Genomic DNA, 20,845 nt, shown 5'->3' with positions numbered 1-20,845 from the left:
ACACTCCCCTAGCTCCCTGGCCCCTCCCAGCAGTTACTGCAGGTATAATGATATGTGACCTGGTTTGATTGACATCTGCCTCTGCCTCTTGACTTTGAGCTCCCTGAGCACAGAACCCATGTATCTTTTATCTTTTGCTCATGGGTGTAGCTTCAGCAATTAGGACTGTGCCTGGCTTTTAGGCCAGCAAATATTTATTGAATGAATGATCTGGAAATTATTTGGCAGAGGTTACAGATGAGGACATGTGTCTACTTGTCCTTCTTTAGTGATGCTCAACATATCCCTTAGCATACTTATCATGGACTCTGCATACTGAAGAAGGGCTTATTCATTTATCTTTAAAAAACGAATTCCATCCCTCAGTCTTTCCACCTTTGGTAAGGGTTTCCCTTCAGCCTGGGAGGTCAGGCCCTGGGTTTACCAGTCCATCCTCGTCTATCTCTCTGAGGACTTGAAATCACTGAGACTCAGCTAGTGTGCCTCATGGCACTGGGAGGCACAGGGGAGCAGCACTGGGCTCCTGGACTCCAAATGTCTGCGTTTGAAGCCTCACTTCCACACTCCTTTAGCCCTGGCAAGAGTAGCCCCTGCCCTGGGTCCCCCATTCTCCTCATGGAGTGAGGATTTCACAGACACAAGAACTGCCCGCCCAGAGACACAAGAACTGCCTGCCTACCTCTTCTAGAACATGCTCCAAGACCCCATAACTCCCTTCCAAACTGTCACTAAGCTCATTTACAGGGCCTTCACAAGCATCATTCCTGGGTTCATCTCACCTGAGGGCAAACTACACTGCCTGATGCACACTTTGTACACCTGAGCCTGGCGGCAAGGTGGCTGTTTGCAGGGGACAGCCTGGACATGGAGGCTGGAGTGTTCACTCATGTGTGCTAGCTCCACTGACGAGATGAGAGGTACCTGGATGAGGGCCGGAGCCGAGATCCAGAGGATACCTCTCCTTGGGCCAACACATTCTGGCACAGAACTCCAAGGGTCTGAACTTGAACCTAGCCTTCTAGGTTGTTGTGAAAGTATAGCTGTCAAGAATAGAACATATTTTATTTAACACTAGTGAGACTGTTGTATAACTTCTAACTATGTAGAGACATATGGTATATGGCCTCCGATTACACTATTATCCTGAGCCCCACAAATGCCCCTGTTTGGTTCTGTCAGATCTTTGCAGATAAGCTGCATAACCTCCCTGAGCCTCAGTTTCCTCAGCAGGAAAATGGGTGTGATGGCAATTCTCTCATCAGGGCTGGAAAGAAAATGAAATAAAACAATCCATGTCAAGGGCTTGATAGAATGCCAGGCCCTCAGTATACAGTAGCTCTCATTGTTGTTTTATCCTTTATTTTATACCCTCTGGCTATCATCTCCCATGATTTTCTACATGACATGTACACTGGTCTCTTTTGTATTGTTTCCACACTGCTGCTCCCTCCTCACTCCTTACCCGCACCTCCAACCTCCCCATTCTCTTCCCCTAGTCAAATCTTACCCCTTCTTCAATTGTGACAATATCTACTGTTATTTGCACATTTACTATGTTTCAGGCATTGTATTAAGAACTTTACGTGCATTATCTCAACTCAGTTCTGACACCAACTCAATGAAGTGGGTACTGTTTATTATTCCCCCAAATACAAAGACTCGGGGATCTGGAGAGTTGAAGCACTGGCAGCTGGTAAGTGGCAGAGCCAGCGGGGTATGATGCCAGGGAGGAGTCCTTCTGGGAGACTATCAGGTCTCCCCAAAACCGGGATAGAATCAAGTAGCCCTTGGCTGACCGCCCCCGCCCAAGGCTTTTCAGTGCAGCGGCGACCCCTCCTCCTCAAAGCCCCGTATCCAAGTCTGTCACACCCCATTAGCTGTAGGGGTCTGTGGACTCTCAGCCCAAGAGGGCGGGCACTTCGTCCCAGGCCACGTCGCCCACATCATCAATTCTCCCTCCCTCTCTCCTCTTCTTTCCTTCCTTCCTTAAAGTATTGGGCGCCTACTCTGTGCCAGGCTTTGGTGTTCAAATGTTACCAGCGGAGAGGTCAGAGAATGGGATTATAGGACATTTTTTTTCTTTCTTCTTTATGCCCTCCTGTTTGGCTGATGTTTTTCAAGCAAGCACGCAGGCCCAACTCCTCCATCACACTTCCAGTGTGGCATTGCTAGGTTGGTTTGCTCCAAGGAAGGCCCTGTCCCCTTAACTCCCAGCCCCCACGCCTCCTCAACCGGCCCTCAAATCCAGGCCGCCCTGCCCCCTCCGGAAAGGAGAGTGGGGGGCGAGCGCCGAAATCTGAGTGGCTCTTTCAAGCCTCCGTTGCCGTAGAAACCAGCCCGCGCAGGCCTTGGCGATCCATGACACCATCCTCAACAACGCAGCCAATGGTCTCCGGGCTCCATCGCAGGCGACCCGCCCCCAGCTGCCGTGCAGCCCACCAATCGGCAGGCCCCTTGGGTTAGAGCCCTGCCCTCGGCCCAGGGACACTACCAATGGGCTTCGACCCTGCCCTCCCTGTCTTCAATGTAACTAGACTTGGTTTTTTTTTTAAAGGACTTCTCCAAATTATTAATAGAAGGAACCAGCTTCTGACAGTAATGCCTCTGTCAGTTGCAGCCCAAATAATCCTTGGCTGATATTTTATTTAAAGAGAGCAAAACTGTTTCAATTACACAATATATACCATTCTCTACTAAAAATTTTAGACAATGAAAATTTAGGCAATGGGGTTGATACCATCTGCTTTATGAGAATTTCATTACAAGTATTTTCATTTAAAATGACCAAGGAACTAGTCCTCTTTCCTTGTTTGTATTTCAAATACATACAAATTAAAGACCCTAAGTTTTTTGATGCTGCATGCATGACCTAATTAATTGGGAGCTAACTTTTATTGAACAATCTAATTCCTGGATTCAGAATATATTAAAACTATAGGATAATTGAACATTTATGTCTCTTAATTCATGGGAGAAATTCCACATTTGAGGCAGACTGCATAATGGCTTTGACACTCTGAAGTCTAAATAAACCAAATGTTTTTAAAACCTTCTGCCATTTAAGAAAAAACAAACTTCATTTTTTATAAGTTTTAGATTTACAAAAAAATTGTGAATACAAAGTTCCCATATACCCCACCCACCCTGTTTCCCCAATTATTTAATATTTATATTATTATTATTATTATTTTAGAGACAGTATCTCACTCTATCACTCAGGCTGGAGTATAGTGGCACAATCATAGCTCACTGCAAACTCAAACTCCTGGGCTCCAGCGATCCTCTTGCCTCAGCCTCCCAAAGTAGTAGGATTACAGGCATAAGCCACCACACAAGCCTGTTTTCCCTATTAATGTCTGTTACAAATGCATGGTATATTTGTTATAATTAATAAAGCAAAAATGATACTTATCAATTAAAGTTCATAGTTGATTCTGATTTCCTTAGTTTTTACCTAGTGTCCTTGTTCTATTCCAAGATCCATCCAGCATGCCTCATAGCATTTTGTTGTCACATTCCTCTTGCTGTGGCAGTTTCTCAGACATCGGCATGACTTATCACTGTTGATGCTGACCTTGATCACCTGGCAGAGGGTGTGTTTGTCAGGTTTCTCCACTGTAAAGTTATTCATCCTTTACCCCTTTCCATATTGTACTTGTTCGAAGTCACTATGCTTAGCCCACACTTAACAAGTGGGGAGTTATGCTCCTTCTCCTTAAGTGTGGAGTAGCTACATAAATTATTTGGAATTTTTCTGCACTGAAGATTTGTCTCTTTCCCTCTATTTGTTTATTCACTAATTTATTTATATCAGTATGAACTCATAGGTAATTATTTCACACTTAGTTATAGTCCAATACTATTTAATATATTTTTTATTCAAATTAGTCAAGCTCTTTCAGTTGGCTCTCGTGTTTCTTTGAAATACTCCATCTTTGTGAGTTTTTTTCTTGTGGCTGCCTTACTTTCTGGCACTATGAGATGCCTCAAGCACACCTTGTATATTTTCTGCCCCAGTACTAAAATCAGCCATTTCTCCAGAGCTCTGATTCCACGTTTTAGAGAAAGGTATTAGTAAACCAAGACCTAGAAGCTATGTGTACTCATTGCTACTGGTGTGTAATTTCTTTTAAGCCTTCTCAAGTGACAGAACAAAGAAATACAGCTACATACTAACCTGTGTATATGCATATATCTATAAATATTTCCATATGTAACCATCTGTATTTATGTTAAGCCAAACATGAATTAACATTTATACTTACAACTGTAATCCATCACCACATGCACCATTCTAGCCTTCTCCCCTTTGCTTATCTGTAAATTCCAACAGTGGGAAACCTGTTCCCATCAACCACCAACCATTCATTAATACTTAATTGCCCAATTCCAGTATGTATGCGCAGTGGTATCAAAATTATTAACCTATACCCCTGTGGGAAACTTTATCAAGTAGAGTCCAGTCTTCTGTATATTTTCTTTGGCTTTTAGACCCAGGCTCATTTCTAAAGTTACTTAAGCCGGCACCTTTTCCTCCACTCCCTTCATGAATCTGTTTCATACATTTGTAATACGGTTAAGACTGTTTTGTCACATTCTACACTCCATCTTGGGATTCTCCAGATGTCCTAAATGATCTTTTAAAAAATCTGCTTCAATCCCAGCATTCTATGTGAACACTTTTGTATTTAAAATTTTTTTTTTTTTTTTTTTTTTTTTTTAAGACAGAGTCTCACTTTATTGCCCAGGCTAGAGTGAGTGCCGTGGCGTCAGTCTAGCTCACAGCAACCTCAAACTCCTGGCTCAAGCAATCCTCCTGCCTCAGCCTCCCAAGTAGCTGGGACTACAGGCATTCGCCACCATGCCCGGCTAATTTTTGGTATATATATATTAGTTGGCCAATTAATTTCTTTCTATTTATAGTAGAGACGGGGTCTCGCTTTTGCTCAGGCTGGTTTCGAACTCCTGACCTCGAGCAATCCGCCCGCCTCGGCCTCCCAGAGAGCTAGGATTACAGGCGTGAGCCACCGCGCCCGGCCTGTATTTAAAATTTTAAAACAGCAAAACAAAGAATAAACTATAAAGTGTAGTAACTGTAAATTTTATAATTTAGTAAAATTATATTATTACATTATTAGTTTAGTCAAATTATGTTTTATCAAATTTGAATCTTTTACCAATGTTTAATATTGAAATTGGCTCTTATTTTCAACTATAATGTAATTATATTATACAATTACATTATGTGATTAGATTATGTAATTAATAATTATTATTATTGCAATAGACCACCATGTGTTTTATATTTTCATTTTTTTCAAAGAAATATATTCATTGAAAAGTATTGATCCAATACTCTTTTCCCTTGTTCATACTGTAAATATTATTTACTTTTCCTAACATGATTACAAATACAAAGTTCAATAAAAGAACATTTTCACGGCCTGCATTTCTTTTTTGGCCATTATCATTAGCATTATTTGTTGTACTTCATGACTGTTACTGAAAATAATGTCATTTAGAGGAGGTAGCTGTTAAAATATCTGCTCTGGGGCCGGGCGCTGTGGCTCACGCCTGTAATCCTAGCTCTTGGGAGGCCGAGGCGGGCGGATTGCTCAAGGTCAGGAGTTCAAAACCAGCCTGAGCGAGACCCCGTCTCTACTATAAATAGAAAGAAATTAATTGGCCAACTGATATATATATAAAAAAATTAGCCGGGCATGGTGGCGCATGCCTATAGTCCCAGCTACCCGGGAGGCTGAGGCAGAAGGATCACTCGAGCCCAGGAGTTTGAGGTTGCTGTGAGCTAGGCTGACGCCACGGCACTCACTCTAGCCCGGGCAACAAAGTGAGACTCTGTCTCAAAAAAAAAAAAAAAAAAAAAAAAAAAAATATCTGCTCTGGGTGTCAAATGAGCACAGTGCCCTGAAGAAATTAACATGGCATTAGGTAAGTGTTAAGGAGGGGGACAGAGGTGGGAGTGCTGGAAAGAGCAAGGAATGGGCTGCAGCAACATGTGTGGGGAGGTGGCATGGCTCATTCTACAAACTGAAAAGAGGCTGGTGTGGCTGGAAACTAGAAAAAGACCAAGAAAGTGAGAGAAGAGGTCTGAGGGTTGGGCAGGGGCACACCAAGCTAGGCCTTGGGGGCTAGGTGAAGTTTGGTGTTTATCTTGAGAGTAACGGGGAAACTACTGAAGGGTTTTAAGAAGAGAAGAGACACAGATTTGTAACTCAAAAATATCATCGCTGTGGATTCGGGGAAGATACTGGAAGGGAAGGAGGCTTGATGGGTGCAGGGGAACCCATCAAAAGGCTAGGCAGGAGCCCAGATCAGAGAGGATGGTGGCATGGACCGGTGGGGTGCTCAGCATCTGTCCCCAAGAACCTGCCCCTCTGAGCTGTCTGGTTTGGACAGCTCAGTGGTGAGCCCAGCCTTGGACTCCTGTGTCCTACAATGTTTGGATTCTGGGCACCAATTTGAAAGGACTCTGGGTAGTCTGTATGCACTGGTAACAACCACTTGTTGGTGGCAAATTGGAGTTTTGGGTTTTGTTTTTCAAAATTTTACTTCCTTTTCTAGGCTTCTGTAGGATGGATGGTGAGCATGCTCTTGATCTATCATGTGACTTTGATTCATTCAATCTATCAGTGACTTTGATTCATTCAATAAATAGTTATTGAGCACCCACTATACACTACGTACTGTCCTGGGGTTAGACCAATAAAGGAAAGAGGCAAAAATCTCTGCCCTCTTTAGAGCTGACATTTTAGTGGAGACCGGACAGGCAGAAAACAATTGAACAAATAAAATAATTTCAGAATGTGGTAGGTGCTGTGAAGAAAATAGTGTGATGAGAGAGTTGTCTCATCAAAAATGAAGACATCTCACCATATCAAATGTTGGACAGATGTGGATGAACAGGATGTCTTCCACACTGCTGGTGGGAAAGTACATTGGTACAACGACTTAAAGTTTGGCATTATTTTGTAACAGTTAACATTCACCTGTCCTCAGATGAAGCTATCCCACCCTCAACGATCTACTCAGGAGACCTTCCTGAACATGAGCACCAGGGACACATTTAGGACTGTTAATAGCAGCACTGTTTAAAAAAGCAAAACCTGGCAATAATCCAAATGTCCACAAACAGATAGGAAACCTCTGGTATATTCCTACAGTGGACATGAAAAACTCTACACAGGTGCAATAATTTGGATGAATCTTAGCGCTGTAACATTAAGTGCGTACTAGACTATTATTAATACATACAGCATTATAACATTTTGATAAAGCTAAAGGCGACACAACATATTTTTAAGAAAACATTTATTTATTTATTTGAGACAGAGTCTCACTCTGTTGCCCAGGCTAGAGTGAATGCCATGGCGTCAGCTTAGCTGACAGCAACCTCCAACTCCTGGGCTCAAGCCATCCTTCTGCCTCAGCCTCCTGGGTAGCTTTGACTACAGGAATGTGCCACCATGCCCGGCTGATTTTTTCTATATATTTTTAGTTGGCCAATTAATTTCTTTCTATTTTTAGTAGAGACAGGGTCTCGCTCTTGCTCAGGCTGGTTTCAAACTCCTGACCTTGAGAGACCCTCCTGCCTTGGCCTCCCAGAGTGCTAGGATTACAGGCATGAGCCACCATGCACGGCCAAGAAAACACTTTTTTTTTTTAAAGTAAGGGAAAGGAGAAATCAGAACCTTCATACACTGCCGGCTAGAATGTAAAACAGTGTAGCCACTTTGGAAAACAGTGTGGTAGTTCCTCAAAAGTTTAAATATAGAATTACCAAATGACTTTACTATGACCTAGCAGTTGCACTCGGGTATATCAAGAGAAATGAAAACGTGTGTCTCTTTCTGTTAAAACTTGTGCATGAACATTGATAGCAGCATTATTCATAATAGCCCTAAGGTGGAAAACACCTAAATGTTCACCAACTGATTAGTGGATATAGAAAATGTGGTATATACATACAACGGAATATTACTTGAGAATAAAAAGGAATGAAGTTCTGATACATGCAACATTGATGAATGTAGAAATCATGATGCTAAGTGATGGAAGCCAATTAAAAAGGCCACATATTACATGGTTCCATTTACATGAACTGTCCAGCATAGGCAGATCCACGGAGAAAGAGGCAGATTAGAGGTTGCCTGCAGCTGGGGAGGGGAGGACAAGCAGACGGGAGACGGTTGCTAATGAGTACTAATGCTAATAGTTGCTTTTGGGGACAATGAAAATTTATTGTAAAATCAATTGTAGTGATAGCTGCACAACTGTGAATATACTAAAAGCCATGGAACTGTATACTATAGTTGAGTGAATAGTATGGTAGGTGAATTATATCTCAATAAAGCTGTTATTTTTGTTTTGTTTAGAGACAGCATCTTGTTCTGTTGCCCAGGCTAGAATGCAGTGGTATGATCATAACTCACTGTAATCTCAAACTCCTGAGCTCAAGCGATCCTTCCACCTCGGCGTCCTAAGTACCTGGGACTACAGGCACATGCCGCCACACTTGGCTAATTTGTAAATTTTTTATAAAGATTAGGTCTTGAAGGCCAGGCGTGGTGGCTCACGCCTGTAATCCTACCACTCTGGGAGGCTGAGGCAGGAGGATTGCTGGAGGTCAGGAGTTCGAAACCAGCCTGAGCAAGAGCAAGACCCCGTCTCTACTATAAATAGAAAGAAATTAATTGGCCAACTAATATATATAGAAAAAATTAGCCAGGCATGGTGGCGCATGCCTGTAGTCCTAGCTACTCAGGAGGCTGAGGCAGGAGGATTGCTTGAGCCCAGGAGTTTGAGGTTGCTGTGAGCTAGGCTGAGGCCACTGCACTCACTCTAGCCTAGGCAACAAAGTGAGACTCTGTCTCAAAAAAAAAAAAAAAAAAAAAAAAAAAAAAGATTAGGTCTTGCAATGTTGCCCAGGCTGGTCTCAAACTCCTGGCCTCAAGCAATCCTCCTGCCTTGGCCTCCCAAAGTGCTAGTATTATATGAGTGAGCCACTACCCACCCAGACTTCTTTTTTTCTTTTTCTTGTTTTTGAGACAAGGTCTCTGTTACTCATGCTGGAATGCACTGGTTTGATCATAGCTCACTGTAGCCTAGAACACCTGGGCTCCAGTGATCCTCCTGCCTCAGCCTCCTAAGTAGGTAGGACTACAGGTACAAGCCACTAAACCTAGCTATTTTTAAAAAATGTTTTGTAGAGTTGGGGTTTTGCTATGTTGCCCAGGCTACTGAACTTTTTTTTTTTTTTTTTTGAGACAGAATTTCACTTTGTACCTAGGCTAGAGTGAGTGCCATGGTGTCAGCCTAGCTCACAGCAACCTCAAACTCCTGGGCTCGAGCAATCCTTCTGCCTCAGCCTCCCGAGTAGCTGGGACTACAGGCATGCACCACCATGTCCAGCTAATTTTTTGTATATATTTTTAGTTGGCCAATTAATTTATTTCTATTTTTAGTAGAGATGGGGTCTTGCTCAGGCTGGTTTTGAACTCCTGACCTCGAGTGATCCGCCCACCTCGGCCTCCTAGAGTGCTAGGATTACAGGCGTGAGCCACAACACCCGGCCTGCTGAACATTTTTAAAAACATAACAGAGACTGGCTGCAGTGGTTCACGCCTGCAATCCCAGCACCTTGGGAGGCCAAAGTAGGAGGACTGCTTGAGGCCAGGAGTTCAAGACCAGCCTGGCCAACAAAGCAAGATCCTGTCTCTACAAAAAAGAAAATAATTAGCCATGTGTGGTATAGTGTGCCTGTAGTCCCAGCTACGCAGCAGGCTGAGGCAGGAGTATGGCAAAAGCCCAGGAATTTGAGGTTACAGTGAGCTATGATCTTGCCACTACACTCCAGCCAAAGTGACAGAACAAGACCTGTGTCTAAACAAAAAATTGTTCAAGCAGATTCAGGATAGATATTCCTTCAGGTAAGGGAAGCTAGGGGATGGAGGGCAAAGGAGTTCATACGGGCAAGTAAGTTATTATCAATGTTCCAGTCCTTGTGTTGGGTTGCTGACTTCACAGGTTTTTATACATTATGTAAAAATAAATACAAACATAAAGTGAGCCAAACCTGGACAATGAGACCGTGTCACAATCTACGCAATTCTGTGCACCTGAGCTAGAGGGGGAGAGGCAGACAATGGCAGAGAGTGGTCAGGGCAGACCTCTCTGGGAAGCCCATCCGAGCTGAACGAGGAGGAGAAGCTCCGGCCACATGGGGCTTGGGGGTGAAAGGGTTCCAGTGGAGGAGACAGTGCAAACAAAAGCCCAGAGGTAGGCCCACGCTTGTGTTTGAGGAACATCCAGTTTAAACGTGTGTATCTTTAGACTGCTGAGGCTCTTTCTGTGAATTTATCCTACGGAGATAACAGACAAGTATACAAAAATGTATGGACCAGGGTGTTGGCTGCCATAATTGTTTATAACAGCAAAAAAGGGGAAAACCATCTTAATGTCTTTCAAGAAGGGACTGATTATATCAATTACAGTACATCCATATAATAAATACTAAGCAGTCCTGAAGAAGTCCTATGCACTACATGAAAAAGAAAGAAAAAAGCAGATTACTAGAAATTACATATAGTACTAGCCCACTGGTGTAAAAAAACTATGTGTGCATGCCTTTATACACATTAAAATTTCTGGAAATTTATATTAAAATTTATTTAAAGTAGTACCCTTTTGGCCGGGTGTGGAGGCTCACACCTATAATCCTAGCACTTTGGGAGGCTGAGGTGGGAGAATTGCCTGAGCTTAGGAGTTCTAGACCAGGCTGAGCAAGAATGAGACCCCATCTCTACAAAAAAATAGAAAAATTATCTGGGTGTTGTGGCACACACCTGTAGTCCAAGCTACCCAGGAGGCTGAGGCAGGAGGAACACTTGAGCCCAGGAGTTTGAGGTTGCATCGAACTATGATGACACCACTGCACTCTACTCTGGGTTACAGAATGAGATTCTGTCTCAAAAAATAAAAAGGACCCATTTTTTAGAATGCAGATATTCACGTTTGACCTTATATAATTCAATATAGCTTGACTTTTTTTTTTTTTTTTTGGAGACAGAGTCTCGCTTGTTGCCCAGGCTAGAGTGAGTGCCGTGGCGTCAGCCTAGCTCACAGCAACCTCAAACTCCTGGGCTCAAGCAATCCTCCTGCCTCAGCCTCCCGAGTAGCTGGGACTACAGGCATGTGCCACCATGCCCGGCTAATTTTATATATATATTAGTTGGCCAATTAATTTCTTTCTATTTATAGTAGAGACGGGGTCTTGCTCTTGCTCAGGCTGGTTTCGAACTCCTGACCTCGAGCAATCCGCCCGCCTCAGCCTCCCAGAGTGCTAGGATTACAGGCGCGAGCCACCGCGCCCGGCTTAGCTTGACTTTTTATCACTAAAATATATTACTTTTTCCAATAATGAAAAATAAAGATACTCTGACTTTGATAAAAAGAATTTCAATAAGCCTTAACATGAAGGTTTTCATAGTCAAAGCCCTTCAAAATGGCTTGCTAAATAAATTCATAAATATATTAATTGTGGCAAAATCTATGTTTGTGAAGACTTTGTAGCCACATTAAAAAATGCTTAAGCTATAATTTAAAATGAAGATTGCAGGAAACTAAATAAAGTTAGCTAGACTAAAAATGTGCAGAGAGGCTGGGCACAGTGGCTCACACCTGTAACCCTAGCACTTTGGGAGGTCTAGGCAGGATTGCTTAAGGCTAGCAGTTCAAGATCAACCTGAGCAACACAAGCAGTCCCTGCCTCTACAAAAAAAAAATTTTTTAAATTAGCTAGATGTGGTGGTTTGTGCCTATAGTCCCAGCTACTTGCAAGGCTGAGGCGGAAGCATGCTTGAGCCCAGGAGTTTGAGGTTGCTGTGCGCTATGATGATGCCACTGCACTCTAACCTGGGTAATAGAGTGAGACCCTGTTGAAAAAAATAATAATAATAAGTAAAAATAAAATAAGTGTAAAGAGAAAAAAATAACTAGAAAAAAATACCATAATTTTAAGAGTGGGTATTTCTTGACATTGGGACAATAAATCCCAACAAATGGTTTCTTCCCCTAAATTTCAGTATTTCTGAAGTTTTATACATTGAACACTTTGTGATCTGAAAACTTTTTCCCCCAAATTCAACAGCTGCTTAACAATCTTGTACTAGTTATTTATTGCTTTGTAATACATTATTCCCAAACTTAGAGGCTTAATAAAGCACACACTTACCATCTCAGTTTCTGTGAATCATGAGTCTGGGAAGAGTTTGGTTGGGTGGTTCTGGCTCAGGGTGTCTCTTGTGGTTGCAGTTAAGATGGTTGGGCCAGGGCTGCAGTCATCTGAAGGGTCGACTGGGGCTTGAGAATCTGATTCCAAGATGATCACTCACATGGCTGTTGGCAGGAGGCTTCAGTTCCTGGCCACATGTGCCTTTCCATCGGGCTGCCTGACTATCCTCACAACACAGCAGCTGACTTCCCCCAGAATAAATGATACAATGGAGACAGCAAGGAGGAAACCATAAAGCCTTTTATGTCCTAATCTTAGATGTCACATATTATCACTCTGCCACATTCTTCTAGTTAGAGGCAAGTCACTAAGTACAGTTCACACTTAACTGGGGGAGGGGAGGAGGAATCAGGCTTCTTTTTGAAGGGAGGAGTAAGAAAGAAGTTGAGGACATATTTTTGAAACACAACGTACATGGCTGATCTGTCCCCCTCTAAATTTCCCTCCTCCAGCCAGGTGGTGGCTCATTACGGAGCCATTATGGTGGCTCAACCTGTAATCCTAGCACTCTGGGAGGCCGAGGCAGGTGGATCATTTGAGCTCAGGAATGCAAGACCAGCCTGAGCAAGAGTGAGACCCCATTTCTACTGAAAATAGAAAGAAATTAGCTGGACAACTAAAAATATATAGAAAAAAAAAAAGCCAGGCATGCTGATACATGCCTGTAGTCCCAGCTACCCAGGAGGCTGAGGCAGGAGGATCGCTTGAGCCCAGGAGTTTGAGGTTGCCGTGAGCTAGGCCAACCGCACAACACTCTAGTCTGGGCAACAGAATGAGGCTGTCTCAAAAAACCAAACAAAACAAAACAAAACAATTTCCCTCCTCTGACCTATCCATAACACATAGAACTCCTTAATGTTCCTAAAACACAACTCTGATCATATTACCCTGCAAATAAGAAACCTTCCCTGGCTACCCACAGAACAGGGAATTCCTTAATTGGTTTCTAAGGCCCAACTACCACATTGCCCCCCCCACCAACTCCAGCTCAATATAAACCCATCCTGTTCCTCATGTACACTCCACACTCTATGGTCTTGGAGCCTTTCCATGTCCTAAATAGCTCTTAATACCTTATTCCCATCTCTTTCCTCTCTGCAGCCCTTTGCACTTGCTGTTTCCTCTGCTTGAAATGTTCTTCCCTCAGATCTTTGCATGGATGACTCCTTATCATGGAGGTCCAAACCCGCCCCAATCTCTACCATTCCCCTGTCCCAGTTACTTCCTCTCCATTACTTTGTTTTACCATAGCCATAACTACTATTTGAAATTATCTTATTTGTTTACCTGATCTTTGCTGTTGCCCCCAAAGTGCTCCTTAAGAACAAAGGCCACTGTCTTGTTCACAGCAGTAACCTAGTAGCCCTAGATCCAGGTTCACTGCAGGGCATATATTAGCTGTTCAAAAAATTGTTGAATTCAATGTCCTCTTTTCCACGGAGTTGTTTTAGAAAGAATCTCACACCACATAAATGTCTAAGAAAGAAAAGGGGGTGGGAGGGTGAAGATGTTATCTCCCTCAGCTGAACTCCCATGCCATCTTGTCATTAATATGTCCTGGTGACTACAGGGGCCCAGATTCTGCCAGACTTTAACCATCTCTAGCTCCCAGAATCCATCACAGGGCCTAGGGAATGGCAAATATTAATAATTGTTTATTAATGGATGCATGCATTATGGAAGAAGGGAGGGAGGGGTAGTGAATAATGAATGTATTCTTTTCCCTGCTGAGAATAAAGACTGAAATCCTAGTCCAAATCAATCAGGTATTAAGGTTAGGAACTATTCAGATACACTGGAATAGTAATAACAACAGCAGGAACAGCTATAGGGGAAGGACAGAACTTTGAAAGGCTGTAAGCACTGACATGATGGTGGTGCTCACCATACATCATTTAAAATAAAATGAATATTAAATGGGAAAAGTGTAAAGGTGTTCGAAGTTTCAAGCGTGCGTTTATTTTCCCTATGATCATGACTTTGATACCTTTTCTGAAGTTAAAGCCATCCCCACCTTGCCAATTTTTTTTTCATTATGTTGATGTCTCCGCGTTGCCGTGACCTGTATAACTACCGGGAAATCCAGTCCCAGATGACTTTTATTGAACATTCACCAGTTTATCAGGGATGTGTTTACATCCCTTATCCTGTTTAATCTGTAGAACAACCATATGTGGAAAAACTGCATTATCCCCATTATAAGGATAAGCAAGAGGCGACACTAGACTATGAACACAGGAAATTTGACTCCATCGGGCAAAGAACTGCCCAGGTTGCAGCTGTGAAGGTTTCAAACGTAAAGACTGCCAGAGTTCGGCCTCCTGCGAGGCAGACGGACCACTTGGGAGGCTGCAGAGCTTTCTCTTTCCAAGGGCTTTGGGCCTTTAAGAGTCGCCCCCTCCCACCAGGGATGCTCCAGTTACCACCCCACCCCCAGTCCCCCGAGCCGCGGAGCCGCACCCGGCCCTCCTTCCCTGCCCCTCGCGCCCACAGGCTCGGTTCTCAGCCTTCGCCCGCCCAGAGGAGGATGAGCTCTACCGCCAGAGGCGCGTTCCCCGCGCCCCTACATCCCAGCGGAACGCGCCCTTCGAGACCCTGATCCCGACCCCTCCCAGCTCCTGCTTCCCAGGGGCGAGCCCTCAGCGCCCCCTGCCATCGCCCGGGCTCGCGACGCCGTGAAGGTGACCTCCCCCGGGGACGGCACACGCCGGGTGGCGCCCGAACCGGCTCACACGTGGTGAGCGGGGAGCGCGCGGCCCCTCCCCGCCACGCGCCTCTCCCTGCACCCCGGCCACGCCCCCAGGGCTGGCCCGCCCCGCGCCCCCGCACGCTTCTCCCCGCCCGGGAGGAGGGACGCGCCCAAGGCGGACCGCGCTGGCGGCGGGGCGGGGTGGGACCCGGGGATGGGGCACTCACGCATCCACGAATCCCGCCCGGGATTTGTGAAAAGCGGGCCGTCCGCCCTGCTCAGGACCCTCGCCTGGAGCCCCGGCCCCTCGAGCCTCGGACTCGCGTCCTAGTCTGCGTGTCCTGGGTGTTCCGTATTTGGAAAGTGGGCGTCACAGTCCTTCTTTCTCAGGATTCCTGTGGCGCCTCACACGAGATTAAAACAAGAAAGAAAGAAAAAAGGGTTCGTTGGGTCCCAAAGCATTTGAGCCCCTATGTGGCCGGACCCTGTGTGCAGCAGGCGGGGCAACACCTATGACAACGTGAGTTGGTCCCCCCCAAATTCTCTTCTGGGACGGTGCGAAAAGCCGTCCCCCAAAGAGGAGGGGGCGGAAATCCTACCTGGCGGCAGGTGTCACGGAATAAGCTAAAATTTCAAAGGCAAATTGTAGCGAGGACAAGCCTCGAGAGCCAGATGGGAAGCACGCTCGGCGTCCCCTCCCCTCCCCTCAGCCCCCAGCCTAAGAAAAGAAACCGATCTCATCCGTCTCCCCCAATCCCAGCCCCGACACGGCTCAGCCCCGCAGCCCGAGCCCCGCCCAGCTCCGGCGGCCAGCGATTGGGAGATGCAAATACCAGGTTCTCTGCCCAGCAACGGGTGACGCGCCGCCCGGGCGCGAGGCGTGGCCCGGCCGCAGCCCAAGCGGGCACCTCGGTGTTTACACGGGGCGGCCCCGCGCGCGCCGCAGCGGCCCGCAGACGGCGAGGGGGAGGGGTGGCGCGCGCGCCGGCGGGGCCGCGCGGGGAGAAAGACACTGAAAGGCGTCGGCGGCGGGGCGGGGAGCGGCGCGCGCGGGCCGCGGCGGAGCCGGAGGCTGCAAGGAGAGCCCGCGGGGGCCTAAGGGTGTGCGATTCCTCCGCCCCCGCAAAACAATGTGCGGTGTGCTCCCGGGCGCAACTTGCCGGAGGCGGCGGGGGCGCGCCGAGCCCGCCTGAGACCGCGCCGCTGACCTCCTCCCCCCGCCGTCCGTTGGGCCCGAGCGCCCAGCTCCTTGCTCCCCAGCTCGCGGGGGCCGGGCCGATCCGCGGGGCGGGGCCGCCCCTCCGTCGCCGCTGCCTCCTCCCCCACCCCCAGCCGCGGAGGATGCGGACGGCCCCCGGCGGCGTCTAGCGGCCCCGGGCCCAGGCGCGATGGTGCAGCAGCGGGGCGCGAGGGCCAAACGGGACGGCGGGCCGCCGCCCCCCGGGCCCGGGCCGGCCGAGGATGGGGCGCGCGAGCCCGGCTGGTGCAAGACCCCGAGCGGCCACATCAAGAGGCCGATGAACGCGTTCATGGTGTGGTCGCAGCACGAGCGGCGGAAGATCATGGACCAGTGGCCCGACATGCATAACGCCGAGATCTCCAAGCGCCTGGGCCGCCGCTGGCAGCTGCTGCAGGACTCGGAGAAGATCCCGTTCGTGCGGGAGGCGGAGCGGCTGCGCCTGAAGCACATGGCGGATTACCCGGACTACAAGTACCGGCCGCGCAAAAAGAGCAAGGGGGCGCCCGCCAAGGCGCGGCCCCGCCCCCCCGGCGGCGGCGGTGGCGGCAGCCGGCTCAAGCCCGGGCCGCAGCTGCCGGGCCGCGGGGGCCGCCGAGCGGCGGGAGGGCCTTTGGGGGGCGGCGCGGCGGCGCCCGAGGACGACGAGGACGACGACGACGAGGAGCTGCTGGAAGTGCGCCTGGTCGAGACCCCCGGGCGGGAGCTATGGAGGATGGTCCCGGCGGGACGGGCCGCCCGGGGACAAGCGGAGCGTGCCCAAGGGCCGTCGGGCGAGGGGGCGGCCGCCACCGCCGCCTCCCCGACACCGTCGGAGGACGAGGAGCCGGAGGAAGAGGAGGAGGAGGCGGCAGCGGCGGAGGAAGGCGAAGAGGAGACGGTGGCGTCAGGGGAGGAGCCGCTGGGCTTTCTGTCCAGGCTGCCCCCGGGCCCCGCCGGCCTGGACTGCAGTGCCCTGGACCGCGACCCGGACCTGCCGCCACCATCGGGCACGTCGCACTTCGAGTTCCCGGACTACTGCACCCCCGAGGTTACCGAGATGATCGCAGGGGACTGGCGCCCGTCTAGCATCGCCGACCTGGTTTTCACCTACTGAGCCCACCGTCAGCGGGGCGCGCAAGCCCCCAAACCAGCTGTTTACATACAGGAATCAGGTATTGGGGCCCCTCGGAGGCCGAGGCTGGCACCCCATCTCCCGCGCAGCCTCCCCCCTCCTGGACGTGCCCATCCCCCCTCAAATCCAGACATGCCCCTCCCCCGCAGACACACCCCAAGGCAGCCCAACCCCCACCCCTTCCCTGACATCCAAGCCCCTCCCCACATTGCCCCCTCCTGCACAGCCACCAGCAGCCAGCCCCCCTCCGATACACCTCCCAGCCTCTCCTACAGACCTGCACCCCTCCCCCACTTTGCACACGCCCCTCCTCGTGGCCGGAGGACACGCCCCCTCCCTTGCTCCTGAATCCCTCCTCCTTCGCCCAGCCTGCCTTCTTGGTTAGGGGGGCGATGCGACTGGGCTGCACCGCGCGCTCCGCCCTTGCCCCGCCCCTCCGCGGGGGAGGGGGGCGCTCTTTTATCCCCAGAGTGTTAGGGCCCGCCCCCCGCTGGGACCCACCCTCTTCTCGCGCATGCTTAATACTCCTTGGGAGGAGGGGGCTGGTGGCAGTCCAGCTTCGCATCTCCGTCTCCTGCTCCAGGAAGAAGGGGGGCAAGTGTAGGACGATCCTGAGAAATCCTTTGATCTGAAAGCCCATGGCTTCCTCCCAACCCGACGGGGCGTCACTGCCTTAATGGGAGGAGCACTTGGAAATAGGAGAAAGAGACTAGGTGGCTCGGAAGCGTTGGTTTGGGCCTGGAACTCTCCCAAGTGGCATAGCCCCCTTTCCCTTATGGGGTCGCCCACAGCCCATGCGCACCGCCTCCCCGACTGCGTGACTGCCTCTACAGCCTATCTTGGTCCCCAGGAACGTCCCTTCCTTTCCCCCAACTGGAAATTGGGGGTAGGGTTTTTCTCTGGAATTCCGTCAGTAGAGGAAGGGGCTGTCCAAGAAAACTCAGAACCAAGACGCCTACCAGTCTTTTTGGGGACAGGGTCTCTGCTGCTCCCTTCCCCTGGAAGTGCCCTATCACCTCAAGGCACCTTCTCAACCTGGGCCCCTTCCTGTCACCCAAGTCCACCCTCATTCAGTATTCAGCGGGACAAACTGAGGTACGTCGGTGCTAAGGGTTTGGGATTGAGACATGATAGCAGATGGGATGGCAGGAAGAGTCCATTGACCGGGCCAGTGAGACTGATGGGCCGTTTGCACCTCAGTTTTTCCATGTGAGAAATGGGCACAGCGCTGTTGTAAGGAGAAAGTTCTGACCAGTTCAGGGTGCCCTTGGGAACCGCCCCTGATGCTGTTACCCCCCTTACTGCATCTCCCCACTCGAGCCCCGCCCCTCCGGCCTCCCCACGCCCCCTTTGCCCTCACTACCTGTATCTCACCGGCGTGGGTTCACCCTCCCGGGTGATCCACACACTCTCATTCACACACACAAATCTCAGGAACAAACGGTCCCCAGAGTCCTCCGGGATCCCTGCCCAGGGTCTTTGCAGGTCTCTGCCCCACGCGTTCCCGTCGCTGACAAAGCCACCAGCTGCCTCCTTTAAGCTTGGTGCTCCGGCTCTGGGCCTTTCTTGCGCTCTTTCTTTCTCTCTCTCTTTTTTTTTTTTTTTTTTAAGAAAAACAACAACAAAAAGACAATGAAAAAAACAGAAAACGTCATGTGAGTGAAGAGATGTCACTGTCTGTGGTCTTGGAGAACTAGTCTCGTAGCTAAGGGGAGGGTCCCTCCGTCTGGGGCACTGGCACCCACAGCAGGACTTCCGCCAGTCTGATGCCAGGACTGAATAAAGTGTATTTGCCCCGACCTCGCCCTGTGGTTCTGCATGTCTGTGCTTTTCCTCAACCCTCTCCAGTTTGCCAGGTTCAAGTCCATGTGATTTAGGCCCAAGCTGTCCCAGGGTAAGCCGCCTGGCCTCTCTAGGCCTCTGTCTCAGGACTCGCTGACCTTCATTAAGGGCAGCAAACTCATCCCTGTTGGGGCCATAAATGACTAAGTCTGAGTGGACACTGGCGCGATGACCCAGTGTCCAAGGCTGGCAGCTGCCCACCTCCTGCCAGTTGTGACCCCGTGGGAATGTGGTCCACAGTGGCCAAACGGCCAGATTTTTCAAGAGAATCTAGAGATATGAGTGTTCCTGAGTCATCTGAATTTCAAAATGACAGTTGACTCGAATATTTTTAAATTGTGGGCCACATGAAACAAGTGTGCAGGCAGGTCTAGTCCAAGGGGGCCAGCTTGACCTTGCCCTTAATGAGGATTAAGAAGCAGGGTTGAGCCACACTGGGCTCCAAGCCCAGCTCCACCACTGAGCACCTGTGTGACCTTGAGCAAATTAACTTCGTCTCAACCCTTCTTTCCATGTGTGTTAACATGGGGATGACAGTACCTGCTTCACAGGATAAAATGTTTGAGGTGAGAAGCGTTTAACATGGTGCTCCATAGATTTTGTCACTCCTGTCCAGAGGAGGAAACGGGGCCAGGTGGTGAAGCATCTTGCAGGAGGACCTGCAAGTGGCCAAGGTCAGAGACAGGGCCCAGAATCTTGGTTCTGCCTTCTGCTGCTGCAGTGTTACTTCAGGGTGCTGGCTCTCTGTTTGAATCTGCAGGTGGTGCTAAGCCTGGCGTGCTGGGGTTGGCCCCAGGGCCTGGCACACAGTGACATGCAGTGTAGATTTATTAAATGACCAAAGAGCAGCAGAAGCCTGTCTTTGAAGTTCTGACCAGTGCATTTTGGAAACTGAGACCAAGGCTTTCCCCTGCTTTGTCCCTCTGCTACCCCTCCCCCTAATTCTTCCTCTGCCAGATCCAGTGAATTCCTAAGCTGGGACAAAGCCTCTTTTCCCAGTAAGAGCCAAGGCTGAGTGTGGGAATTACAGTGACAGCTTGGTTGGAAGCAAGCAGGCAAAAAAAAAAAAAAAAATCTGCAAGAAGAGGTAGAATTGAGAAGGTGTGGAAGACAGGGCTACGTGCCACTCAGAAGCCCCTTTAGGGAAGGACTTCCCCAGCTGTGGGAAGTGTGGTCAGGGCCGGCCTCAGCTGCAGAGAGCCCTTCACCCGAGACCACGCCCTTCTCTTCCCTGGCAGCCTGCCTGTGGTGTCTGAAACACCTGGCCTCTGCAGTCCAAAGTGGGACACTGACAGGCAGCCCTTGCACCAGGTCCCCAGCCCTTCCCCACCCAGGGCAGCCAGGGCTTTATCAGGCCTGCCACATGGTTTGCCTTCTTCCTGTGCCCAATCCTGCTTCCTCTTTTTTTCACAGGTATTCATCCCTAATAAACATCTTGCACCCCAAACTCTGTCTCCGTGTCTGCTTCTGGAGGAGCCCTGTCTGCAGTGGAGGGTGCAAGGGGTGGGACCAAGGGAATGGGGTCACTGGCCCAGCTGCTGCAGCTAGGCCCCTCCCCTCGCTATCCCCCCATCTTGGGAGTCTCCCCTCCACCACCACCGTCAGCGCCTACCTTGTGCTTGTGCCCTGTCCAAGTCTACACCCGTCAGTGTT

At 49.0% G+C, this 20,845-nt stretch overlaps 1 protein-coding gene across 1 annotated transcript; it reads left to right on the top strand.

Moving 5' to 3' along the window:
- Positions 1–15,769: 15,769 nt before the first annotated feature.
- Positions 15,770–19,149, top strand: SOX12 (SRY-box transcription factor 12). The gene has a single exon (XM_012755156.3). It carries the CDS (start codon positions 16,388–16,390, stop codon positions 17,330–17,332), a length of 945 nt encoding a protein of 314 aa, XP_012610610.1. The 5' UTR covers positions 15,770–16,387; the 3' UTR covers positions 17,333–19,149.
- The last annotated feature ends 1,696 nt before the right edge of the window (positions 19,150–20,845 follow it).

This window comes from Microcebus murinus, chromosome 16 (genome assembly GCF_040939455.1).
Source record: "Microcebus murinus isolate Inina chromosome 16, M.murinus_Inina_mat1.0, whole genome shotgun sequence".
Lineage (NCBI taxonomy): Eukaryota > Metazoa > Chordata > Mammalia > Primates > Cheirogaleidae > Microcebus > Microcebus murinus.
The sequence above is the reverse complement of the archived record's forward strand: the minus strand, read 5'-3'. Positions and strand labels throughout refer to the sequence as shown.